Here is a 27,795-nt window from a genome sequence, read left to right on the forward strand (position 1 = left end):
GTACCCTATGTATATAGAGAATGAGGCGTACCCTATGTATATAGAGGGTGAGGCGTACCCCATGTATATAGGGAGGCGAACTCCGTGTATATAGAGGGTGAGGTAAACCCCATGCATATAGAGGGTGAAGCATACCCCATGTATATAGAGGGTGAGGTAAACCCCATGTATATAGTGAGGTGTACCACATGTATATAGTGATGCGTACCCCATGTATATGGAAGGTGCGGCGTACCCCATGTATATAGTGAGGCGTACCCCATGCATATAGAGGATGAAGCGTACCCCATGTATATAGTGAGGTGTACAACAACTATATAGTGAGGTGTACCACATGTATATAGTGATGCGTACCCCATGTATATGGAGGGTGAGGCATACCCCATGTATATAGTGAGGTGTACCCCATGTATGTAGAGGGTGAGGTCAGGGCCGGCGTCAGCACCTGGCGCACCCGGGCAAGTGCTGGGCCCTGAGCAGGCGGGGGGCCCACTCGCCGTCAGGCACCCCGCTGCGCTATAGGACCTGTGAGCGGAGGAAAGCGTTACCAGCACCCCCCCCCCACTTGCTCAGGGCCCCGGCACCCGGCGCAATGTTTACCTTTCCCCGTGGCTACGCAGCAGCTCCGGTCTCTTCCGCGGCTGCTGCACAGTGACGTCTCAGGTCAGAGGATGCGGTGACGTCTTTACACCGTGCTCTCTCCTGAGCCGTCACAGTGCAGAGCGGGAAGACGCCCGCGCACGTGAGGAGTCCGGAGCAGCGGCAGCAGGTGAGTGAAGTGAGTATTTGATTTTTTTTTTATTGTATGGAGGCGTGGGGCATTAGATGGTGGGGGTGGTGTGACATCCTGCATGGGGCATTATAAGGGAGGGGTGGGTGGGGTGGTGTGACATCCTGCATGGGGCATTTTAAGGGAGGGGGGGGCTGACATCCTGCATGGGGCATTATAAGCGAAGGGTGGTGTGACATCCTGCATGGGGCATTATAAGGGAGGGGATGTGTGTGACATCCTGCATGGGGCATTATAAGGGAGGGGGGTGTGAAATCCTGCATGGGGCATTATAAGGGAGGGTGTGTGTGACATCCTGCATGGGGCATTGCAAGGGAGGGGGGGGTGACATCTTGCATGGGGCATTATATGGGGGGGAGAGGTGACATCCTGCATGGGGCATTAAAAGGGGGGAAGTGACATCCTGCATGGGGCATTATAAGGGAGGGGGGGTGACATCCTGCATGGGGCATTATAAGGGGGGGTGACATCCTGCATGGGGCATTATGAGGGGGCGTGACATCCTGTCTGGGGTATTATAAGGCGGGGTGACATCCTGCATGGGGAATTATGTGGGGGGAACAGCCTGCATGGAGCATTATGTGGGGGCACAGCCTGTATGGCGCATTACATCATTACATGGGGGTCAGTATTCTGTATGGAGCGTTATATGGGGGCCAGTATCCTGTTTGGAGCATTATAAGGGGGCCAGTAGCCTGTATGGAGCGTTATATGGGGGCCAGTATCCTGTATGGAGCATTATATGGGGGCCAGTATCCTGTATGGAGCATTTTATGGGGGCCAGCATTCTGTATGGAGTGATTCGTTGGTTTCTGAGCTATTGTGGAATTTACAATAGATATCACTCATGTAATGTAAGAAGTGAAATCTTTGCATTGTACTATACCTATATTTCTCTGCGGTATCTGTGCATCATGAATCGTGGTATGTGTTAAAGGGGCCCACAGAGACTCTTTCACCCGGGCCCACAAAAACCTGAAGCCGGCCCTGGGTGAGGTAAATCCCATGTATATAGTGAGGAGGTGTACCACATGTAGATTGTTTTTTTTATTTGTAGCCATCACATCATCAGTCGTCCAACAGAGGGCGCCAAAGTAGCGTTCCATGTAGCTTAGCAGTCCCACAGTCCTACTACTGCTATAGTGTACATAGTATGGATGTGTATATGCATTCCTGCCTACCATAGCCGTACTATGCACGACCCCCGGCTCCCCCCTGCTCCCAGCATCAGCTCTCTGCGGGGACTACAAGGCCCAGCATGCTTTGCGGAGAGAGGGCGGTGCTGAGCCCTGCCAGGTTGCGCTCGGCTCTGTGGGCAGCAGGCGGCCTGACTCCCGGCTGGTGTGCGGCCCGGGGGAGGTGACAGCCGTCTGTAATGCAGAGGGGAGTTTCCAGGAAGTGCAGTGGCCATATTGGATCCCATTGAGACCTGGGATTGCATCAATCAGACGACCTGAGCTCGGGAGACGCCGGGAACAGCCAGCATGGCCGCCACTGATGTAGAGCGGGCAAATGTGAGTAGTGGGCACAGGTGCCACTCGCCGCCGGCTGGCATCAGCTGGCTACCAGCAATGAGAAAGTTTCCATCACCGGCGCAAGTTCCTGCAGCTCGGTGCTGTGTCCTGGGCATATGGCAGCAGCTGGCATAGTGGGTGCAGTATGGGCACACAGGTCTGCTCTGTGTGTGACGGGTGATACATGCCATCGGTCCTCTGGCAGTGCCCACAGGCTGGTGCTGAGCAGGAGGGCACCTTTCTTGGCATGGTGAGAATTCCTGGGCACCACTTATTTCTTCCCATAGGTGTCAGTGACACTGACATCACTGAACTCTGCCCTGGTGTTGGCAGCGGGCACTCTGGCATTCTGTATTGTGTATATGGATGTTTGTCTTTAAGGGGATGGGTTTGGCAGACTTATATCTTGTAAGGTGCCCTCCTGGCACTGTTAGCTTGCTGGGTTGTCTTCATTAGCGAGCGTCATGCCAGCAGGAACTCCACAGAGGGATGTTATGCCTGGCACGCACCAATGAGATGAATGGGCAACCATTAAAGCATAGTTTCCGAGTGGCTCTATGTATAATAGTATAGAGGTTGTCCATAGGGGGAATATGAGAAAATGCTTAATATAGAACCGTTCTCGTGGCCGGGCTGCCCATGCAGGGGGCTCCTTGGCATTGAGCTGGGAGGGGTAGACACAGGAGCCGAGTACCTATAATCTGGCAGCGTGTTTTATAATCACTACAGACATGGTCGCTGGCAGGACTCTGTATTGCCTGCTGACAGTAGCCAGTGCACCTAGACTTCTCCTGACTCCTGGATTTGGCTGGCTGGCTACCTGTGGCCATCCCGGAGAGAGTATGAGGACACTTTGTACTTAGTTTATACTGACTGTTAAGGGTTAATAATACAGTCAGGGGGTGTCTCTCCGCCCACATGACATTGACCTTCCCCCTTCATGTGCCTGCCAGCTGTTTGACAGCAGCCCTGAACTCTGCTGCCTATTGTGCTGATGGCCGGCTAATCTTTGCTCAGCACTGGTAGCCTTTAGTGGATGTGGGATGCAGGAGTGGGAATTTCACTACAAAAGATAAAGAGAGAGGTCTGCGACCCTGTACAATCCCCATTGTTTGGCGGAGTGCCGATTGCTGTCATATGTGATGCTTGTGGTCACATGCTTTTGTAGTAGATGGCAGGTCAGCGGACCATCGGGGAGAAGCCACACGTGGATTTCTGGCAGATATGGAAGCAGCGGTTCTGTCTACGCGAATGTGTTTTTCCGAATTCCATGCGCTTGCTGCAGAACCTCGCTGCTCTCACGCATGGACCTGCAGAAGGTCTGAAACAAATGTATCGCTTGTAAATTCTCCCTTCCACCCAGCAAATTCGGATGTCTGTATAGCCGAGGGTCTCCTGAAGGTATTCCTATGAGGCTGTCAAGTTCGGGTCAGGAGACTCACGGCCAGTCTGTACCGAGACCTTGGTACAAGGACACCTAAACTACGCCTTAGGGAGTCTTCACCCGTTCAGGACTTGCATGCTTATTCCCATGCAGACTGCTCAGCTGATTGCACTGCTTTCTGATGGTAGTAGGGTGAAATCCACATCCACATTCACAAGTAGCACATGCGAATTTGTTACACATTTATGACCAAATCCACTGTGATCATTTTCCGCCGTGTGTGAATATGGACAGGTCTCCTGACACGGTCTCTGTCCGATCAGTCCTGCCTCGGTATGGACACACCGCTTTGAGAAGAATAGTAACACCCAGTTGGCAGTTTCTTCACACATTTTTAGGCGGAACAGCAGAACATATTATAAAGGAAATATTATCCAGGAATGCTAAAATATGTGGAATACCAGGGCCGTATTTACTAAACTAGACATGTTGGTGGGCCAAAGAAGTTTTCCTTAAAGGGAATCTGTCAGCAGGTTTCTGCTACCTCATCTGAGAGCAGCCTGATGTAGGGAAAGAGACCCTGAATCCAACGATGTCTTGCTTTACTGGGTGCAGCGGTTCTGACAGTTTTTCGATTTAGCAATGCAGCAGAGCTGAGAAAGCTGCCCCCACTCTCACCAGACACTGTATGTATGTAGTTATAGATAGTGAGCTGTTTATTGCAGGAGGGGGTGGAGTCAGACTAGCATGCACGTCCTGCTGTAGTCTGGACAGCGATAATCACCAGGTGATAAAACCTTCATTAAGTAAACAGCATACAACCTCATAAGTGACACACAGTTTAAATCTGTGTTTTAAACCCTACCCCATGCTGTCCTCAGATTACATAGCAAAACCTGCTGACGGATCCCGCTTAAGGAGGTTCTCTGGGGCTTGAGCATTGATGCCCTATCCTGAGCCACAATCAGCCCTTCATGGCAGACAGCTCCTTAGATCTTGGCTTGCCGACTATGGAAGGATATTTAGGTTTACAGTAGTTTCTCTCACGTTTTTATAGGCGTTAGGAAGCCAATGAAAGTCAGGAGGCTCACGATGAGAGGCTGCATTACGAAGAGTGTCCGCTTTGGACCCCTAACGAGCGATTCACATGTTATGAATTGTTTGGTGCTGTAGTCGCCCCGTGGCTGCTGGAAGCGAGCTCCATTCAGATGTACTTTACTTTGTAGCCTCATATAACAACAATGGCTCCTTTGTCACCTCCTTGTACTGTGGTCAGCACAAGTCCTTGTTTCATGGGATTAAGCAACAGATATAAAATAACGATGCCCTGTGGCTGAGTTACCAGAATCAGTATAATCAAGGTTAGGCTCCTGTAATCTCTTTATACTGTTTATTTAGTGCAGCAGCCTATGCCAACCACCCTGAATCTTGTACCAAGTCTTTTCAGACAGGTGTCTGTTCTGAGAGCTGGATTATTCCAAGTGGCTACAAAAGTGGGCTGTGGAGCATAAACGGGCATGCAGGTCATAATAATTTGAATAAAATGATTGCTTGTTATCTGTAATCCGATATCTTATTCCTGAGAAATCCACTCTTAATATGTAAATGAGCTGTTAAGATCTATGGGCCCGTCATAAAGCTCCCTACGAATCTGCCTCCAGGGCTCATTTTTAATAAAAAGGAGCAGTTACCAGTGTGAGGCATGTAGATCAGTGAACAGACTGTCAGTCATTACATGTCTCACACTGGTAACTCTCCCTTTCTTTCATAAGCAGCTCTGGAGGCAGATTCTCAGGGAGATCTATGTCCGGCCCATAGATCTTACAGCTCATTTACATATTGAGAAGAATGTGGAGTTTTCTGGAATAAGACATTGGATTGCAAATATCACGGTATCATTTTATTCAACGTGCTTATGACTTACATGTCCATATAGACTTCTTAGGAGCGTTACTCCTACAGACAGGTTCCCTTTAAGTATTCATGTGTTTTCCTCCTTTTCTGTAGCCTGTTTTCTCAACCTTCTCTGAGATGCTTTCTTCCCTCTCCACACTGTGGAGATCTAAGTTGTTTTCTGTTAGAATTTATTTATTTTGAGTGATTGATGTCACTTTGGTATTGGTCACTGCCTTCCGCTAAAAGTACATGATGGGAACTTTCCAGGATATAGGTTTAACATAAGTAAAAAGAAAAAAAAAAAGTCTTCCATTAAAATGGGAAAAAAATTCAAAGGTAGACATTCCCCTTAGGCCACATCCTAACGACATTTGGGTAGAGAACCTCTATACACGTAACTTAACTACTAGTGTAAGGCTATATTCACATGTAGTATTTTTTTTTTTCTGCAACTAAAATATAGGTGTAAATTCCACATGTTTTTGATGACTTTTTTTGGTGCAAAGCCATTTTTGATTTCAATAAGGAAAAACTGCAATAAAAACACACGCAAAAAAAAAAGTGGCGTGCTGTAAATAAAAATGTCCCTTGTGAAAGACTTTAGAAACCTCATTTATTTTGCTGTTACTATAAATTGCTGAGTATTTCTCCCTGTGGAAACTCACTGAAGCCCATCGAAAATCATGTGTGAACAAGCCCTTACACCTCACCGCCACAATAGAAGTGCGGTTTCCTGAGGGCTGGAGATCACTGCTTTACATATGGATACGGGTCACTTGTACGTGAAATTATAAATAATGCTCATTTCATTTTCCAATTAATAGATGATAGGTGTTGGGTTGGTTGTGTTGCACTGATTGGTTGGATTGGTCCTGGTAAACTACGTTCACATGATTGTTCTTGATGGCTTTATATCTTAAGGCCCCGGAACTTTGGGTGATTTTCGTGTATCTGTGTCATTTCCATTGTAGCTTAAACAGTAAACTGAAGTCCCCTCGTTCTGGGCAAGATTTGCCTGGAGCAGTGGTTTTATGTCTCGCTTTGCATCCATTAAAGAGGAGCTTAGACATTAGAAATGTAGGGTAAAGCGCTTTGCCTTCTGCACATTCCTATGAACACTGTAAAAACCTGCACATTCCACAGACGTAGACTCCATCCAGAGTAAATATCGCTGCGGAGAGACCAGATCTCAGGAGCTGGGTACACACTTGCTGCTGGTAGCTGAGTTTTTGGGTTGTTTTTGGCTGATACACTATATCATGGCTCCTGGACCGATCTTACTGTCTGTATCGATTTTACTCTGATCATCGGGTATAACAGAGGTGATTTCATTCGTGCGATCAATATAACAGTGCCATTCAATTTTTTCACTCCTGAAGCAGGTCCTTCTCCAGCTTCTTGTAATATTCTCCAGATACCTTGAGCAACCCCTCAAATAGTTGGGACCTGACGCACTTAGATTGCTGAATGTCTCTCCTCTCATTGGAATACAAGGAAGCATATGCTTGACATGTGCAGCATTTTATATGTATTTGAACAATTTTTTTTATTTTTTATTTACTAGGGTATTATAAATGGGGTTGTAAGTATTAATGTATGTGACAATTGGGGCTTGTAAGACTTGCAGATTAAAGTACAATTGTCTGTTGTATTGTGTTCTAGGTTGGTGACTTTCAGAACGGTCAGTAAAGGCTTACTCTCACTGCCGATTATTTATTTATTCCCCCCCCCCCCCATCCAATTTCAGTTCATATAAGTAATATCCACAAATTGGACTTCAGGCTGGCTATTGTTGCTGATCTCAAATCAGATGAGCAATTAAAAAAAAAAAAAAGTGATTTACTTTCAGAATGTGACCTAACAGGGAGTGCAATTTCAAAGTCAGATACAGAGGTTACAAAAAGGAAAAAAGCGATATTCATCCCTGACTTCCTATATTTTAAATGTCAAATCGAAGGATAGTTATGGAAACTAATATAGCGTAACTATAATGGGGGATGTTTAGTTTCAGTTAAGGTGTTCAGCATTTGACAGATATCCTAATGGAAAATAAACAGACCCCCAAAATAAATAAAGAGATACGTCTGATGTTTTTTGCGTCCGTCATTCAACAAATACTGATGGTGGTTCTGGTGATGTATTCCGGTTCTGGTGCTGTATTCATGTAGTGATGATGATTCTGGTGATATACTCATCACCAGAACCATCGCCGGTACTTGAATACGAAACCAAAATTCTTATCAGTACATAGAGCACCAGAGCCATCAATAGTACATGAATATGACCCCAGAAACATCATCAGTAAATAGATATGTCGCCAGAACATGACTGCGTCGCCAGAACCAAAAGTACTTTAATACAAGACCTTCACTTAGTACAACGATCCATTGTAATGTCAAGTCAGCTCCATAAACAATTGTATCACATGAACCTACAACTAACAGCCATCATCAGACTGTGGACCATACAAGAACCACAGTACTGATGAGACGCAGTCTGTATCACAAATAAACATTTACATCCAGGTAACCTTATAAGTGACATCTTCTCTGGAGTCGTCTTTCTTTTCATCTCCATCTTGCCTAGATGCCATGATGACTTTTCACATCCGCAGTTGTTTTCTGTAGATTTCCCTCTTCTCCAGTCTTTTGCTGCACATCCCCTATGCCATGGCTGTCTCCTCTCTTAATTTTCCATTGCACTTTCTATATCTCCACACTGTCCCACTGCCATGCTAACCCTTCTCCTTATTCACGCTGTCCCCTCTCATATGCATTGTGCCCCCTCTTCACACTATGCCCTCATATTGCTCACCATGCTATTCTGCCCTCTTCAAACTGTAACCACTCTTCACACTGTCCTCATACACAGTTTGATGGTCACCACAGCCGCCCATACGGTATGATTGGTTAAAAGGAATCACCTGACTCCTCAAAAGACCACTCTGGTTATTTCCTCCTCCCCACCTACCAATTAGTATGAGCACAGTAACGTACTCGCCAGTCACTGTTTTCTGAAACTTTCAGCGGCGCCCTAGCCTAGGCATCATGTGACCACACTCATGGTTCTCAGAAAGAGGTTCTCTCATAGACTTACAGTAAGAAAATCACTTCTGCTCCACACAACAGAAACTGTTTCAGCAGGTCACAAATATGGTGACATGATACAGAAGACAGTGACTGGTGTGTATCTTCCTGTGGTCAATAGTTTCACACACTTACTAACCAAGCTGGAAATTAAAAGAAAAAATCACCAAAGTGGTCCTTTAAAGAGGATGTGTTTGCTCTCCTCACACGACTATTTTTAGGCTACATTGAATTTTTGAGTGAATCTTCCTCAAGAGTAACTAAACCTAATTTTTTTTTTTTTTTTTCATATTTGAGTGCCTGAGACCCCTACCCCACCGCACTGATTGCTCATCCACCTCCTTCAAGTCCACCCACCGAGAGGTGCGCAGCTCAGGTGGCAGGAGCGCATAGCGGATTTCTGAGCGCACACACAGAGCCAAGTACGGATACAACAGCCTGTGCTTTCTATTGAATCCCTACATCCCCACACTGTGTGTATACTCTCAGACAGAAGTTGTGTGTTTATCGCCTGAGCCATGCACTTAGTGGGGGGGAATGGGTGTGGTTTAACCCATTGTCGTGGTCTCAGGACCTGTACCCCGATTTGCTTGCAGTTATAAGAGCACTCAGATATACAAAAAGACTGTAAAAGGTTTAGTTGCGTTTTAAAAACTGCTTCTTATTCATCTCTTGGGAAATTGTTCCAGTTCATATGAAAAAAATTTTTTAGCTTTTTTTTTTTTTTCTTGGTTTCAAAAAATACCTGATGTGTGTGTGTGTGGGGGGGAAGTACAGTACATGTTACTACTTTGAAATGCGTCCTGAAGTAACCCTCACCAAATTGGGCACTGTCCAATGACAAGGCTGTAAAGAGCACTTCCAGAAAAAGTCTTTCAAAACAGTTTCAGGAAAAGGACAACCCCTCTAAAAGCCCCCCGAAAAAGGACAATTTCCAGAAGTTGTTTCCACTTGAAAAACTCGTTTTTTCAGTGAAGCAAAAATCTGTGTGTGAACATAGCCTTAGTTAATTCTTGCATGCCCTATAGTATAACTTTCTAGACTTGAGCATGTTTTGACAGCGCGCTATGCTATTCCTCTGATATTCTAATAAATTGACAACTGGGTGGTAATATTTCCCTTGTCAAAGTGGAGTGACCCTACAAGGTTTGACAATCCACACTGGTTGGATAGTGTCCCACTATCTCAGGACATACCCCCTGACTGGAGTTATCAATTTCTTCCTAAATTTCTAGGAGGAATAATGGGAACGGCACATCATAGAGTTATAAGAAAAAATTATCCAGAATTGTTAGATCATGGAGAATACAATTATTTACTAAAACGGACGTGTCGGGAGATGAGCCAAATCCTGTGTAACTCCTTTGTAATACATAGATTCCATTTTCTTGCTTGTAGGTGTCACAGTATAGGCCCTTGAGATAATTGAGTGGTTGTGGTCGGTAGAAGTGATTTGTGGCCTAGCTGCATCTGCTTATATAATGGTTCGCGGTGTAACTAGAATGACTGCATTCTGTAAGAAACTTGCTCGGCCTGCAGGGTCACCTTTATGTGTTGGTGTCAAGGGTGGGGTGATGGCGGGGAGCACAGGCCTCACACATGTAGACACATGTATTTCTCGTGTGTAGTTTTCTTTCAACGCCCATAGAGGTAAAGAATAGTGTAATGGGCAGCCCTCCGGTGCCCACATTGAGGTTTGCCAGGATGTATAATATTGGTATGATTAGTCTCTTGTGTGTTAAGTGGAGATGTAAGGGTAACGTATGTTGGGCAGTAGATATCGGAGGGGCACCCAGTTGACATGTGAAGCACAGCTGTAGCTCCAGGCTCCTCTGTACAGTGCGCTCGCGGCCAGACTGATTAATGGGCTTACAGTGAACCTGAGAGGTCTCTTATCACAGAGCAGACATCTGTTGCTGGCGGGATAAGCATGCCAGAACACTTTATATTTCCTGCAGTCTGAGACTACCTGCTCATTCATCATGTTTCCGGCCTTGCATCTTACCACTGATACTGGCATGACATGTAATAATTAGGGGGGATCTGACAGTTGTTATTCTCTTAATCACAGAGCATAATACCTGGCCCTCCTCAGTGCCGTCTGGCATTGCATGGCATATGGAGGGGTTCATAGACTAGCAATCTCACGGCTCGCCTATTGATTTTTAATGAGGGCATCAGTCTACTGCAGGGGAAATGCCCAGTGTCACGTACACCTCTCCAGACCGCAGCGTGGGTAAGGGCTTAGTCTACTTCTGTTTACTACATTTGCACTCGCCTTCCATTTATGATACAAATTCAGTATAAATTGTTCTCCATCATAATCAACGTGTGTGCTGTAAATCTACAGAAGGCTTATAAATAAGTGACATTATGTGGCAGACGCTTTTTGTTTACAACGTTGACGTGCCAATCTACCAAAGTGCCCCTACTGTCGATTACTGGCTGCATGAGTGTGTTTTGTACGCCATCGAGGTCAGTGATTGGCTGCAGCTGTCACATTTGTGGATGAACCTGTCAACAATGACTGGAGGGGAGCACCACGTGATGGGAGATGAATGTTCTTTTGGTTTATGGTGTTTGCATCTGTTAGGTGAATACTCCTTTTACTTTGTTTTTATTATTTTTTTTCAGCTGTCTATGTTCCAGGGTATGAATGAGATGTTCCTGAAGTGTAGGTGTTAAATGTTACAATATGGGGCTGATTCATCAAGTCATTTATGCAAGTTTTCTGCTGTAAAACCCCCTGGTAAGCGCTCTAACTTTCTAAAAAGTAGGCGAGAGGGGGTGTGGCAGAGCGTGCCCAATAAATTCTTCATGATTTAATAGGGTTTTCCACAAACAAAGTAGATTTTAATCAATAGATTTTGGGATAAAATAATTTCCACAATTGGATATGTTGAAAAGAATGTTCCTGAGCTGAGATAATCTTATAATTGTGCCCCTGCTGTGTGCTGTGTAATGGTTGTGTCTGACCGTGCAGGAACATGACCTGATCATACCACAGCTCCTGGGCAGGGGGGAAGGAAAAGAGTATACAGACATTATAGTAGGGGATCACAGCTGATTCTTTCTGTGAGGCAAAACATGTTTTTAAACTTTGAGGGAATGTTTTACCTCACAGAAAGCAGCAAGTGTGATCCCCTGCTGTAATGTCTGTATCCTTTCTTTTTTTTTTCTCTTCCCCTGTCCAGGAGATGTGGTATGATCAGACCATGTTCCTGTACGGTCAGACACAGCCATTACACAGTACACAGCAGGGGCACATTTATAAGATTATCTCAGCACAGGAACATTTTATTTAAACACATCCAATTGTGAAACTTATTATTCCAAGATCTGTTGATTTGAATCTACTTTGTGTGAAAATCCCTTTAAGCCACAAAAATGATGTAAACTAAAGCCGTGGCGGTCGACATCTAAAAGATGCACCAAATTCATTGAGGGGCATGCCTCTTAATAAAATTGGTGCATTTTACTCCAGTGCACACTTCAACAAGACTGGCATACAAAACATTAGACTTGAGGATCCGGGCCTATGTCATCTCTAAGTGACAGATCCTTGGCTCTTATCGCTTGTCTCATAGCTGTGATATAGGCGCTTGGTTCGGGGTCTGAATTTAATCTAATCATAGTCCACTCCGAGACCCCTAAATTAATCCGGACAGCAGACTGGACCCCTCACCAAGTTGTAGTGAAGAGCAGTTGTGGCAGATTAGGTAATTGGCACTCTGGGCAGCCATGGGCACCCAGGAGTTCTGGAGTCAGATGGGACATTATAATCCTCCATGGTTGGGGTGAGCTGGTCTCCTGTTATGGTAAGCTACCTAGCAGGAAAATTGTACTTACTGCTACCCCTCTGTCCACATTGGTGAAACACTCTTTGGTATGGAGCCCTGGTTTATTAACCCTTTTTCACCATACGTAGTAGTAGCTAGTTGTGGTTATTGGAGCTGCTCTTCAGAGCCTTGTAGCTTTATATAATAGCCGCGCCGCCCTCCCACCCAGTGTGGTATTGAATAGGATCTAGGGGGAGATGTCTGCTTTAATTTACTTGTTCTCTCCCCGAGGCCTGCGGCTCACATTGCAGATCCTCCTGACTGACATTTCGATTATTTCTTTAATTTAATAACATTTTAAACATGGCTGGGGGAGCTTGTGGCTACTGCTGGGCAGGGTGCGGAATAACAAAGCTTCATTTCCTCCTCACATTCCTCACATCATGGAATGGCGCTCACCAGATACTTTCATCTTCTAACCGTATGGTACAGTCTGACATCTTATTGGACATACATGATGCGTCGTCTGGCTAAATCTACTCTTTTCTATTTTCTACAACATATGTTGCTGTCTGTTACCTGCTGAGAGGCCTGGCAGCTGTTGTTTTTTTTTGCTCTTGGCAGTGCTGAAAAGAAGGGGTTAATGGTTGGCACCAACCTCCCGAAGGTTTCCATTTATAATCTGGGTTTCTCTTGGCAGCTTCAAATAAACACTTTAATTTCCAGATTCTTTTCCCTGTAGGCAAACCAGTATCCCCCTGTACATTGACATGAGAGACACGTACCCCATGTCTCCAAGTTTTTCTCTTGAATACCAACTCAAAGCTCACCATATAATGGTCACTGATGCCTCACTGCCCCCCTGGCTGCACGTTAGCTATGGTATTTGGCCAATTACAAAAGATCAAATCAATGTGGGGCATCCATTCTAGTTGGTTTAAGGATTGTCATTTGTAGTGATTTAGAATTTATTTCTTGTCACATCAAGCTTCTGGTCTTGTTTAGTGTTCATAGGGCTGTCTTGTCAGATGAAATCCAAAAGAGAGTAACTTAGGGGGTTGAACTCCTTTTGAGGATATGTATGTACAGGTGCTTCTCACAAAATTAGAATATCATCAGTTCTTCAATACAAAAAGTGAAACTCCTATATTATATAGAGTCATTACAAACAGAGTGATCTATTTCAAGTGTTTATTTCTGTTAATGTTGATTATTATGGCTTACAGCCAATGAAAACACAAGTCATTATCTCAGTAAATTTGAATAATTAACAAAAAAATACCTGTAAAGGCTTCCTATGCATTTAAAAAGGACCCTTAGTCTTTTTCAGTAGGCTCCACAATCATGGGGAAGACTGCTGACTTGACAGATGTCCAGAAGGCAGTCATTGACACTCTACACAAGGAGGGTAAGCCACAAAAGGTCATTGCTAAAGAAGCTGGCTGTTCACAGAGTGCTGTATCCAAGCATATTAATGGAAAGTTGAGTGGAAGGAAAAAGTATGGTAGAAAAAGGTGCACAAGCAACCAGGATAACAGCAGCCTTGAAAGGATTGTTAAGAAAAGGCCATTCAAAAATTTGGGGGAGATTCACAAGGAGTGGACTGCTGCTGGAGTCATTGCTTCAAGAGCCACCACACACAGACGTATCCAGGACATGGGCTACAAGTGTTCCTTGTGTCAAGCCACTCATGACCATTAGACAACGCCAGAAGCGTCTTACCGGGGCCAAAGAGAAAAAGACATGGACTGTTGCTCAGTGGTCCAAGGTGTTGTTTTCAGATGAAAGTAAATTTTGCATTTCATTTGGAAATTAAAGTCCTAGAGTCTGGAGGAAGTGTGGAGAGGCACACAATCCAATCTGTGATGGTTTGAGGAGTCATGTCATCTGCTGGTGTTGGTCCACTGTGTTTTATCAAGACCAAAGTCAGCGCAGCCGTCTACCAGGAAATTTTATAGCACTTCATGCTTCCCTCTGCCGACAAGCTTTTTGGAGATGGAAATTTCATTCTACAGCAGGACTTGGCACCTGTCCACACTGCCAAAAGTAACAATACCTGGTTTAAAAACAACAGTATCACTGTGCTTGATTGGCCAGCAAACTCGCCTGACCTTAACTCCTTAGAGAATCTCCATAGATTCTCTACGGGGTATTGTCAAGAGGAAGATGAGATACACCAGACCCAACAATGCAGACAAGCTGAAGGCTGCAATCAAAGCAACCTGGGCTTCCATAACACCTCAGCAGTGCCACAGGCTGATCGCCTCAAACCCACGCCAAAACGTTGAAAGAATTGACACGCTGAAGGTTTGAAAATGCTGAGCAGGTTCAATTCTGCAAGGAAAAGAATTACCAGCATGTGCAGGAAACTTCAGAAATCTGTTAAATGCTGCTCTCTCAATACGCCTTCCACGACAGCATTGGAGGATGTTGTCCATGCCCTATTGGGGGACAGGAACATAGAGAGATTAAAAGCCCCTCCCCACCATCAATCCCCAGTGTTTTCCTGTCCCCCTTGGGGCATGAAGAGATCCTGCAGTGCTGTCGAGCTGGCAGGGCAGTGCTGTATTTCCTCTACCTGTATGCCGGGCCGAGGTCGGACGGGGTGCTCACTCCTCCCTTCTTGCTGCTCCCCTTTGGAGGACCACCCTGGCTTCCTGCGCCCCACTGAGGGTAAAGCAAACCAGGGGATCGTTCATGCCGGAGGCCGCTCCTGCCCTCCGGCATCTCCTCTTTCCTGGAGCGCGGAGGTTGCTGCGCGCACGGGCATCCCCGCGCGCGCCGGATGTGACGTCGACACTCGCGCGCACCGGAAGTGGCGTCGCCGCGGGCCCTGCCGCTCCGGCCTTAGCGTCCCAATCTGCATGTGAATTCCACACTCCTGAACGACGGGCGGTTTGGGCGTGCGCCGGTTGACGTCACAGCGGTCCCATCGCTCCGGTCGGGGCTTTCCACGTGGGACGCAGAATGCAGGACCAAAGGCCCATACCAAACCTGGATTGGCCCTTAAAATGACCGGAAAGGGGAGGGGACTGAGGTCCCTTGCTTCTAAGAAGGATAAAGATCAGCCCCGTAGATGTGGCATCTGTACAAAAAAGCTGTCCTCATCCTATAAGAAGTAGTTGTGTCAGCCCTGTACGGATAAAATAATTAGAGAAGAAAACCCCTCACTGATCGAGGAGCTTAGATCACTCGTTAAACAGGAGGTCCAGGTGGTTAGACAGGAGGTCCAGGCCTCCTTTGCTGCCCTGCCTGTCTATTCCTCCTCCAGGCCCTCTCCCCCTAAGAAGAGGAAGATCCAAGAGTTAGACTCAGATGTGGTCTCTATGGACGCTAATAGCTCAGCCTCTGATGATTTTGAGGAAGTGGCATCCGTAGGGCCTGCCAAAGCAGTCGAAACTGGTAGATATTATTTTTCCTCGGACAACTTAGAGGAACTACTGGACGCTGTTAGAGGCACTATGGGGCTGGAAGAAGTGGAGGTTCCCTGTTCTGTTCAGGACGAGATGTTTAGGGGTCTTAAAACCAAGAAACAGACTGGGTTTCCAGTCCATGAGGTAATTAGGGATCTCATCCGACAGGAATGGGAGTCCCCGGAAAATCGCCTCACCACCCCTTCGGAATTAAAACATAGGTTTCCCCTTAGAGGGTGAAGGTTTTGAATGGGAAGTCCCTAAAGTAGACATCCAGGTGGCTAGGGTAGTGAGGAAAACCTCACTTCCCTTTGAGGACTTGTCCCAATTAAAGGATCCTTTGGACCGCAAAATGGAAAGCGTCCTTAAAAAATCATGGGAAACCTCCTCTGCCTCTCTGAGTCAATATTTCCTCGACTTGTGTGGCCCGATCCCTCTTCAAATGGCTGACCCAACTAGAGGAACATCTGTCTCAGGGCACGTCCAGGGCAGATCTGCTTGACTCCATCCCTCTCCTTCAAAAAGCCACAGGTTTCTTAGCTGAGTCAGTCCGTATCGCGGCCAGAGCAGCTGTCCTGTCCAATACTGCTTACCGTGCACTATGGCTCAAAACATGGAGTGGGGACGTCACCTCTAAAATCAGGCTCTGTTCCATTCCATTCCAAGGAAAATATGTATTTGGCCCAGCCCTGGATGAAATCCTGGAAAAGGCCTCCGACAGGAAGAAAACACTTCCTGAACAGAAACAGGCTAAGAAATGTTCCTTTCGGCCTTCCCAAAGTCACCCCTCACAGTATAGAGGAAAGGGAAAATCTGGGCGCTGGAGCTATCCCAAAGGCGGCAAGGGTCGCAACATCCTTGTACCCCAGCAACAACACCAGCAGCAGGACAGACAATGACTTGGTCCGTGTAGGGGGCGGCTTTCGAATTTCTTTCCCCAGTGGCAGGCAATATCTTCCTGCCAGTGGATGCTCAATACCATCGAGGAGGGTCTTCTATTGGAATTCGAGAGTTGCCCCCTTCAGATCCTGAGGGTCACGTCCCTTCCCTCTTGGGGGGCTCAGGATCTCCTATCGGTCACCCTAAAAGACCTTCTGGATTCGGGAGTGGTGTCTCTAGTTCCCACTGGCCAGGAGGGGGGACTGGTCACTACTCAAAAATATTCCTAATACGGAAACCATCAGGGACTCCACGCATCATAATCAACCTGAAGTCCCTAAACCATCACATCAAATACTGACGTTTCAAGATGGAGTCTATAAAATCAACTATTCCCCTAATAGGGAAAGACTTCGTCATGGCAACCATAGATTTAAAGGATGAGTATTACCATGTGCTGATTCATCAGTCCCACAGAGAGTTCCTGTGGTTTGCAGTCCTCAGGGACAATATAACCGTTCACTACCAGTACAACGTACTGCCCTTCGGCATCTCTTCAGCACCCCGGATGTTTACGAAGATCATGGCAGAAGTCATCGCACTCATCCAGAAACGGGGCGTGTGCATAATTCCATACTTGGACGACATGTTGATTGTCGCTCCCTCAGTAGCAACTCTCAATCTTCACGTCTCTGTAACCTTAAGAACCCTTCGGTCTTTAGGTTGGATCCCAAACCTAAAAAAATCGGAACTCCTCCCTTCATCAAGGAGGAAATTCCTTGGTGTATTGCTGGACTCCAACAAACAGATGTCCTTTCTACCATTGGAGCATCAGACCATTCTCAATTCCAAAATCTCAAATTTCAGACGCCAAGTGAATCCAACGTTGAGAGCGACAATGTCTGTATTTGGGTCTATGACAGCCTGTATCCAATCGGTGTTGTGGGCCCAGGCCCACTCAAGGCCTCTCCAGGATCATATCCTGGGATCCTGGAACAGACAAAGGGACTCACTAAATAAACGGTTCAGGACCCCTGGTCGGATAAAAGCTTCTCTTTCTTGGTGGCTAAGCTCCCGAAATCTTCAGAGGGGGATTTCTTGGACCCAGGACCCTCTGATTACAGTGACTACCGATGCCAGTCTACGAGGCTTGGGAGCTATGGTGGCCCAGATTCCCTTTCAAGGCAGATGGCGTCCCGAGATCAGTGCCAGATCTTCCAACTTCAGGGAGCTAATGGCGGTAGAAAAAAACGCTCAGAGCGGCAGTCAACTTAATCCAGGGTTCTCACATCAAGATTCTCTCGGACAACGTGACTACAGTTGCCTTCCTTCGTCATCAAGGAGGTACAAAGGTACACAGCCTAAAACAGACTGCAGGCCGAATATTTTTTTTGGCAGAACAACATCTTCTATCACTTTCAGCAATCCACCTGAAAGGCTCAAACAACGTCCAAGCAGACTTTCCAAGCAGGGAAGATATCCAGCCAGGAGAATGGAGCCTGAATCCTCAGATTTTCCAGTCGCTGGTAGCCAAATGGGGTCTCCCCGAGGTAGATCTCTTTGCCAGTCGGTCAAACGCAAAACTTCCCCTCTTTTCTTTGGACAGACGAGACAAGGCCATGAATTTGGACGCATTAGCCCATCACTGGCATTTCAGGCTGGTCTATGCGTTCCCTCCGATACCGCTGATAGCAAGAACCATCCAGAAAGTCAGGATAGAGAGAGTAGCATTAATTCTGGTGGCCCCCCCTGTGTGGCCCAAAAGGCCTTGGTTTGGGGCCATCACAGAACTCTGCCTAGAGGGTCCGATAATACTACCACAGGTCAGCAACCTTCTCTCTCAAGGGCCCATGTTCCATCCCAATCCTCAGTGGCTAAACCTAGCAGCCTGGTTACTGAAGCCGAGATCTTAAGATCCAAAGGTCTCTCGGAAGAAGTTATAAAAACTCTTCAACTTAGTAGGAAGCCAGTAACCAACGCGATATACGGCAACATATGGAAAAAATTCCTATCATGGTACGCTCTGGATACTCCTGATACCTCACATCCCAACATTGCTCGGATCCTTGATTTTCTACAGAGTGGATTGGAGTTGGGTCTCAAACCCAGCACTCTTAAGGTGCAGATTTCAGCCCTAAGTTCCATATTCGACCAAGATTTGGCCTCTCATAGGTGGATCAAGAGATTCATAACTTCAGCACTCAGACTTCACCCAAAAATTCAGTCTCAGGTCCCATCCTGGGATCTAAATGTGGTACTCAAGGGTTTAACCCTCTCTCCCTTTGAGCCTCTATCCTTTAACTCAATCCTCTCTCTCTCTCTCTCTCTCATAAGACTACTTTCTTAGTAGTCATCACTTCAGCACGGAGAGTAGGAGAACTTCAGGCCCTTTCTATCAGAGAACCTTACATCAATGTGACCGAAGATAGAATTACGCTTCGCCTGGACCCTTCCTTTCTCCCAAAGGTAGTTAGGGACTTCCATCGTTCCCAGGAAATTATCCTTCCCTCCTTCTGCCAGAATCCTTCCAATCCAAAGAAAGCAGAGTTCCACCTCCTAGATGTCCGAAGAGCTGTTCTTTATTATCTTCAACAAACTGAGTCTTGGAGATTGGATGGAAACCTATTTATACAGCACTCAGGGCAGAACAGAGGAAGGAAGGCAGCTAAGTCCACTATAGCAAACTGGATCAAAAAGGCAATTGGGGAAGCTTATAGCAATCAACAAATGAATCCACCGATTGCCTTAAAGGCTCATTCTACCAGATCCACATCAACTTCATGGGCCGAAAGAGCGGGCGCTTCTACTGAGCAGATTTGCAGGGCAGCTACATGGTCTTCCCTTCATACTTTTTCTAAACATTTATAGATTAGACTTATCATCCACTAGGGATTTAGCCTTTGGTAGGAAAGTCCTACAAGCTATTGTCCTTCCCTAATAAAATATCGTTGTTATTCCTCCAAGGCGTATTGAGAAAATAGAATTAGTCCTTACCGGTAATTCGGTTTCTAGAAGCCTTCCACGACCGCACGAATTTCCCTCCCTTTGGATTCCATATAACTGTCAGGTAACCATTTTTCCAGGTGATCTTGGTAAACACTGGGGATTGACGGTGAGGAGGGGCTTTTAATCCCTCTTTGTTCCTGTCCCCCAATATGGCGTGGACAACATCCTCCAATGCTGTCGTGGAAGGCTTCTAGAAACCGAATTACCGGTAAGGACGAATTCTATTTTTTTTCATGGCAACGTGTGAACAAGCACTTTAACTCTTTGACGTGTACATTTTCATGGTTTAGTGTAAAATTTTTCAGTACAATGGAGGGAATGGGAACAGCTAGCAACGTGTGTCAAAAGGACACCCTGGCCACCAGAGCTGTACAAGCACGTTTGAGGAGTGTCACAATGTGAGCTTTTGTTTGAGAGTTCTGGTTCTTAGATGCAGAGTTCAAAGAAGATGATAAAGGCAGCACGGCTAACTGTCCTTTTCAGCAGGATGCTAGTCACAGCATGGCGCAACCCAATCTGATTCTTGGAACTGTATTTTGAGAATGTGTCTCATCCAACATTCCCCCTTCTTCATTTTTGTCTTCCCTAAACCTAGTGCATTGTTGTCCACAATAGTGATCTCCATTGTTGGTGCAGTGTAACATTGCAGGTCACCATGAAGCGGACACTTGCATATTTGCTGCTTCCATGTTAGGAGCAGACATGTTGTTGTAAGTCATTTTGACAGCTTGTCACTTTTTATAGCCGGTGAGCATTGATGCCTTTTGGTTGGGTAAGGGGGCGGCAGGAGACAATAACTCGTGATGGCAAGGCACTGCATTAACATGGGACAGCCTATAAGGCAATCCTTGTCTGGCTCCTCGGCCTCTGATCTGTGTATGCTGGGAATGGCTGAGTGTAGGCTAATAGACTGCTCAGTGTATCATTACTAGCACAAAGGGTTATTTCAAAGGGATTTTACCCTCTGCCTTCTGATCCTATTAATTTTAACTCTAAACCCCAGCATGGATTTTTCTCATTGAATTTTGGCTCCCTTCTCGGCATCCCAGTAATGACCTCGGCCAGTAAAAGAAACATCCCAGCTGGGATAACAGCATTATCATTCCTGCAGTTGATTCCCATAACCTTCTGTCTTTCTGCGGTCTGTGACTGTTCATTTCTATGTTGGGATGGGGTCTTATTTTTGTGTTCAACTGAGATGCAGTAAAAAATCAGAAATGTAGGACCATCAGAAGAGTAGAACCTACAGAATCATTACGTTCTAAATATGAGGGATTCGTTTCACTGAGTTTTTGTCATTCTCTAGTATGGTGTTGGGTGGCGGTCTTTTAGCTCGGCAGCATTTCCATAAAGTTTATATAGGTTTCTTCTCTTACGCCAAAAACCATGTGTTGGTTAATTTCCTTTACAATCCCAAGCGTCAGCTAAGTCAGCCGGTATCTGCTGTCATTGGGGCTCATCTGTATATGGAGACTTATTTTTAAGGCAATGCTACATGGGAGGAAAAAAAATGCCAAGGAACTCATACCAGCCTAACCAGGCACAGGCACCCATCTGTAGATGGCACTGTTATGAGGGTTGTGCCCTTCTTCAGTACATGGAACAATACTGGGTTGGCCGAAAACTGAGTTTTTGTACTCCTCCCCCCCCCCCCCCTCCCCCCATGGAGCATTACCTTTATAATCTCCATTCATAGATGGGTCTCTTCAGTGAGAGCTGGTACCCACCCTGAGCTGCTTCTAGGCATCTTGTTCAGCTAACTAGCACCTTGCACTGTACTTAAGAGGAGCAAAAACCTTAAACCGCGTTGTCAGCAGATGGTGTCTGGTTTGGCTGGTATGAGATTATTTGTATGGCTTCAGCTTTGAAAATTCAATTGTGCAGCCACCCGAATGTTAGCTTCTATATACAGGTGCATCTCAATAAATTAGAATATCATCAAAAAGTTCATTTATTTCAGTTCTAAAATACGAAAAGTGAAACTCATATATTATACTAGATGGTGGCCCGATTCTAACGCATGGGTATTCTAGAATAGGTATGCGGCCGACCGGGCGCAATCAGCAGAGCGGTGTTTAAATTTGGCGCCAAAATCGCTGATTGGTCGAGGCCGGCAACCGCGACCAATTAGCAAAGCCTTGTTAAAATTTGGCGCCTAGATCGCAGATTGGTCACGGCCGGTGGTTGCGACTAATCAGCAGAGCGAGGTTTAAATTTGGCGCCAATACTGCTGATTGGTTGCGGCTGGAGACCGCGACTAATCAGCAGAGCGGCGTTTAAATTTGCCGCCGATATCGCTGATTGGTCGCGGCCGGCTACCGCGACCAATCAGCACAGCGGCGTTTAAATTTGCCGCCCATCTCGCTGATTGGTCGCGGTGGCCGGCTACCGATCAGCAGAGCGGCGTTTAAATTTGCCGCCCATCTCGCTGATTGGTCGCGGCTGGCCACCGCGACCAATCAGCGTCGTATTAGTGTGGGCCCGGGAGCGGCGCTGCTTGTGCGGCTCCGTATTAGCGAGGACCGGGGAGCGGCGCTGCCTGTGCGGCTCCTTCTGCTGCGAGAAGCCGGGAGATGAGCGGCTGCTCGCAGCAGAAGCATCCCAACCGGCGGCGCCGCTCCCCGGTCCTCCGTTTACACTTGCTGTCGGGAGATCAGCGGGCCAAGCCGCTGATCTTCCGACGTTGGCCGCATGGAGGTCAGCGGCGCAGGTCGGGGTAGTTCTGCTGCTATTGCCGCTCATCTCCCCACTGCATCGCCGCTGACCTCCGTCCGGCAGATGAGCCGCTAACGTCCGCCATCTTTTTTCAGAAATCCCGCGGCGCTGATTGGCCGCTGCCGGACCAATGAGCGACGCGGGATTTCCAAGACAGACAGACACAGACAGACAGACAGATGGATAGACACAGACAGACGGGATAAGACAATTATATAGTAGATAGTCATTACAAACAGAGTGATCTATTTCAAGTGTTTATTTCTGTTAATGTTGATGATTATGGCTTATAGCCAATGAAAACACAAAAGTCATTATCTCAGTAAATTAGAATACTTTAAAAACATTTTCAAGCTGTTATAAAATCTGAAATGTATGTTCAGTAAATGCACTCAATACTTGGTCGGGGCTCCTTTTGCATCAATGCGGCGTGGCATGGAGGCGATCAGCCTGTGGCACTGCTGAGGTGTTATGGAAGCCCAGGTTGCTTTGATAGCAGCCTTCAGCTTGTCTGCATTGTTGGGTCTGGTGTCTCTCATCTTCCTCTAGACAATGCCCCATAGAGAATCTATGGGGTTAAGGTCAGGCGAGTTTGCTGGCCAATCAAGCAGTGATACTGTTTTTTTTAAACCAGGTATTGGTTTGGTATTGGTAGCAGTGTGGACAGGTGCTAAGTCCTGCTGGAGAATGAAATTTCCATCTCTAAAATTTCCTGGTAGACGGCTGCGCTGACTTTGGTCTTGATCAAACACAGTAGACCTACACCAGCAGATGACATGGCTCCCCAAACCATCACTGATTGTGGAAACTTCACACTAGACCTCAAGCAGCTTGGATTGTGGCCTCTCTACTCTTCTTCCAGACTCTGGGACCTTGATTTCCAAATGAAAATTGGAACTCTCGGACCTTGTGGAGTGTGTCAATGACTGTCTTCGGGGCATCTGTTAAATCAGCAGTCTTCCCCATGATTGTGGAGCCTACTGAAACAGACTAAGGCTGCGTGCCCACTATATGCGTTTTTCAAGCATTTTTGTCTCGGAATTTCCGCAGCGAAAACGCTTTAAAAACGCTTGGTAATACGTGCCCCATGGTCCCCAATGCTGTGCACATGCTTTAGAAATTTCAGCTGCGGATTATCATTGCGGAGAAATACTCACCATGTCCATTAATTTTGCGGACACGCATAAAATTTGCATGCGTTTTTCCTGCCAGGGAGAAGCGGAAAAAATATGCTGCATTTCTGCATCGTGGGCACTTAGCCTTAGAGACCTTATTAAACGCTTAGAAAGCCTTTGCAGGTGATTTTTGTTAATTATTGTAATTTACTGAGATAATGACTTTTGTGTTTTCATTGTCTGTAAGCCATAATCTTCAACATTAACAGAAATAAACACGTGAAATACAGTACAGACCAAAAGTTTGGACACACCTTCTCATTTAAAGATTTTTCTGTATTTTCATGACTATGAAAATTGTACATTCACACTGAAGGCATCAAAACTATGAATTAACACATGTGGAATTATATACTTAACAAAAAAGTGTGAAACAACTGAAAATATGTCTTATATTCTAGGTTCTTCAAAGTAGCCACCTTTTGCTTTGATGACTGCTTTGCACACTCTTGGCATTCTCTTGATGAGCTTCAAGAGGTAGTCACTGGAAATGGTCTTCACTTCACAGGTGTGCCCTGTCAGGTTTAATAAGTGGGATTTCTTGCCTTATAAATGGGGTTGGGACCATCAGTTGTGTTGTGCAGAAGTCTGGTGGATGCACAGCTGATAGTCCTACTGAATAAACTGTTAGCTGCTTTTTTTCTTGCCATAAAACAAATTCTAAGTAAAGAAAAAGGAGTGGCCATCATTACTTTAAGAAATGAAGGTCAGTCAGTCCGAAAAATTGGGCAAACTTTGAAAGTGTCCCCAAGTGCAGTTGCAAAAACCATCAAGCGCTACAAAGAAACTTGCTCACGTGAGGACCGCCCCAGGAAAGGAAGACCAAGAGTCACCTCTGCTTCTGAGGATAAGTTTATCCGAGTCACCAGCCTCAGACATCGCAGGTTAACAGCAGCTCAGATTAGAGACCAGGTCAATGCCACACAGAGTTCTAGCAGCAGACACTAGGAAACCACTGCTAAGGACAGGCAACAAGCAGAAGAGACTTGTTTGGGCTAAAGAACACAAGGAATGGACATTAGACCAGTGGATATCTGTGCTTTGGTCTGATGAGTCCAAATTTGAGATCTTTGGTTCCAACCACTGTGTCTTTGTGCGACGCAGAAAAGGTGAACGGATGGAGTCTACATGCCTGGTTCCCACCATGAAGCATGGAGGAGGAGGTGTGATGGTGTGGGGGTGCTTTGCTGGTGACACTGTTGGGGATTTATTCAAAATTGAAGGCTTACTGAACCAGCATGGCTACCACAGCATCTTGCAGCGGCATGCTATTCCATACGGTTTGCGTTTAGTTGGACCATCATTTATTTTTCAACAGGACCTCCCGGCTGTGTAAGGGCTATTTGACAAAGAGGGAGAGTGATGGGGTGCTACGCCAGGTGACCTGGCCACCACAGTCACCAGACCTGAACCCAATCGAGATAGTTTGGGGTGAGCTGGACCGCAGAGTGAAGGCAAAAGGGCCAACAAGTGCTAAGCATCTCTGGGAACTCCTTCAAGATTGTTGGAAGACCATTTCCGGTGATTACCTCTTGAAGCTCATCAAGAGAATGCCAAGAGTGTGCAAAGCAGTCATCAAAGCAAAAGGTGGCTACTTTGAAGAACCTAGAATATAAGACATATTTTCAGTTGTTTCACACTTTTTTGTTAAGTATATAATTCTACATGTGTTAATTCATAGTTTTGATGCCTTCAGTGTGAATGTACAATTCTCATAGTCATGAAAAATCTTTAAATGAGGTGTGTCCAAACTTTTGGTCTGTACTGTAGATCCCTCTGTTTGTAATCACTATATAATGAGTTTCACTTTTTGTATTGAAGAACTGAAATAAATTTAACTTTTTGATATTCTAATTTAGTGAGATGCACCTGTAGTTCTAACCTCCTCCTACCTACTGACCTCCCCGACTCCTCTTCTGATTAGTGCAGTTTCATCATTGCTGGTGCGATGTCACCATTGTAGCATGAGACCTACACCACGTCGGGCAGTCTACTAAAAAGATCCCATCAGATAGAAGGCTGTTCGCAGGGCTCCCGACTGGCGGCTACGGAATGCTGACACGACTAGGGTCCTCCGTGTTTATTTGCTCATCTATTACTCCGATAAAACATGTTTCCTCAAAACCAAGCCATGAACGCCAGCATTTTATTGCCCAAAGTGGCCACATTCTGGTCCACCCAAGAACAACTCTCAAATGGTCACTTTTGGACAGGGCTAGCAGATGTTCAGCCACCTTTGATTGTGCTGGCAAAATTGTTACTGTTGGCAGGTATGCCAGTCTAAGACATTGCTCACCTCTATGCATGTTGTTATACATATCCCTTTATTGACATATTGGTGCTGTATACGATTTCTGTTATCCGTTAACACAATCAACATTATTCGAGACCCACCATTTACTACACGCACTGAAAAATGTAAGAGGCAAAGTGGTTTATATATTTTATATTACTCACTTATATAGCACCATTAATTCCACAGCACTTTATAGATGTCATCACAGTCCCCATTGGGGCTCACAATCTATCAGTATGTCTTTGGAGTGTGGGAAGAAACCGGAGAACCTGGAGGAAACCCACGCAAACACGGGGAGAACATACAAACTCCTTGCAGATGTTGTCCTTGGTGGGATATAAACCCAGGACCCCAGTGCTCCAAAGCTGCAGTGCTAACCACTGAGCCACTGTGCTGACCTTATACATATAACCTCTTTGACTGTCACATATATACGGACCTCCTACATCCAGATTAGACCTGTCTTGTGATCCGTTGGCAGCTTCTAAATCAACATCTCAGATGGGAATTGGGAAGCTTGTGAATTTGCTTGGATTTGTATGTGTTCACATATTTTTGTATGTTCTGGAATTTAAGAAAAGGAATCTGATATTCACTATTACTATATGTAAACATTAGGGTTGCAATCCGTTGTATATCTACATGAGTTTCTTCTTCTTTCATTCTGTTATGTAGAATTATATGCAGTTGTGCTTGTAGAAAATCGTATCAGCCTGGGGCTTTCTTTAGGATATGTGTGCACACGTTAAAAAATTTCTTCGCCATTTCTGCTTCCCTTGGCAGGAAAAATGCAGCAGAAAAAAAAACGTGTTTTGGGTATAAGTGAAATCTGCGGCAAAAACGCAGAAAAAAATGACCTGCTGCAGATTTATTCATATCTGCTCCAAATCTGCAAATCACAAATAAGTAGCGTGTGTGTGAGACGTTGGGTTTCTCGTTCATTTTGCTGGAATCAGGAAACCCTTCATTTTTTGTGATAAAACTGCGCAGAAAAAACCCATTTGCCCCCATTCTGAGATGAAAAGTTTGTCTCCATGTTACATTGCTCCTAATTTTATTGTATTTATTTTTGCTGATATCAGATGAAAATGTAAAGAATAAAAAGAATGCGTATTAGTCTATTTTCCTTTTTTTTTTTTTTTGATGACGAAGAACCACTAAAATACAGTACAAATTGTGTTCAGCTTTCCATAGCAATTATTTTTGTTTTGGATTCTCTTTTTTTTTTTTTTTTTTTTTATGGAGCGGGTCTAGAAACAACTATTTGGAGTGACACCAGCTTTCTCTTTTTCACATTTCAAATTATTTTGATTTTTCTAGTTACTTCCTTATTTTATTTACTTAATTGTGCCACACTTAAGGGGTTGTCCAGTCTAAATTGATAAGTCTGCAGTCATTGTGTGTGACTTCAGACTTATGAATCCACCCCAGCGCAGGCACTGTGGGGATTCACCGGTTTCTGAGACGGGACCAGCGGGTATGTATGCGCCCTGGGCGCGGCTTCGCTCCATACACTAGTATTGAGCGAGGCTGCATCCCGTCTAGTGACACTACTGTCCAGTGGGCGTGGTCGACAAGTGTATGGAGCGAGGCCACGCCCACTAGCCGGACTCTGGCCGGCAGTAAGCACAGCGCATACCACACCGTCGTTCCTGGCTCAGAAACTGGCAAAGCCCTGCAACGCACAGTGCGTGCGCTGGGAGGATTTAGAAGTCTGCAGTCACACAGAGTGACTGTAGACTTATTGATTTAGACCAGACAACCCCTTTAAGGTCATAAGACCTTTTGGTCATTTCAACATTAATGCATTTTTATTATTGCTGATTTCCCCTGTAACTGAAGCTGGCCTGTTCCCAGTACCT

The 27,795-nt window shown here is 45.7% G+C and overlaps 1 protein-coding gene across 3 annotated transcripts in view; it reads left to right on the plus strand.

Moving 5' to 3' along the window:
- The first annotated feature begins 1,940 nt into the window (after positions 1-1,940).
- The window catches only part of SEPTIN8 (septin 8), a 93,071-nt gene continuing 67,216 nt past the window's right edge, over positions 1,941-27,795 (plus strand). The window contains exon 1 of one of the 3 annotated variants that reach the window (XM_073651233.1): positions 1,941-2,304. In XM_073651233.1, the coding sequence (XP_073507334.1) occupies positions 2,275-2,304 (30 nt within the window). In that variant the 5' untranslated portion in view covers positions 1,941-2,274. The remainder of the gene's footprint in view (positions 2,305-27,795) is intronic. The other 2 variants (XM_073651232.1, XM_073651234.1) reach the window with 2 other exon arrangements.

Source organism: Phyllobates terribilis, unplaced genomic scaffold (genome assembly GCF_046119375.1).
Source record: "Phyllobates terribilis strain yellow unplaced genomic scaffold, ASM4611937v1 Scaffold_11__3_contigs__length_659146591, whole genome shotgun sequence".
NCBI classification, from domain to species: Eukaryota; Metazoa; Chordata; class Amphibia; order Anura; family Dendrobatidae; genus Phyllobates; species Phyllobates terribilis.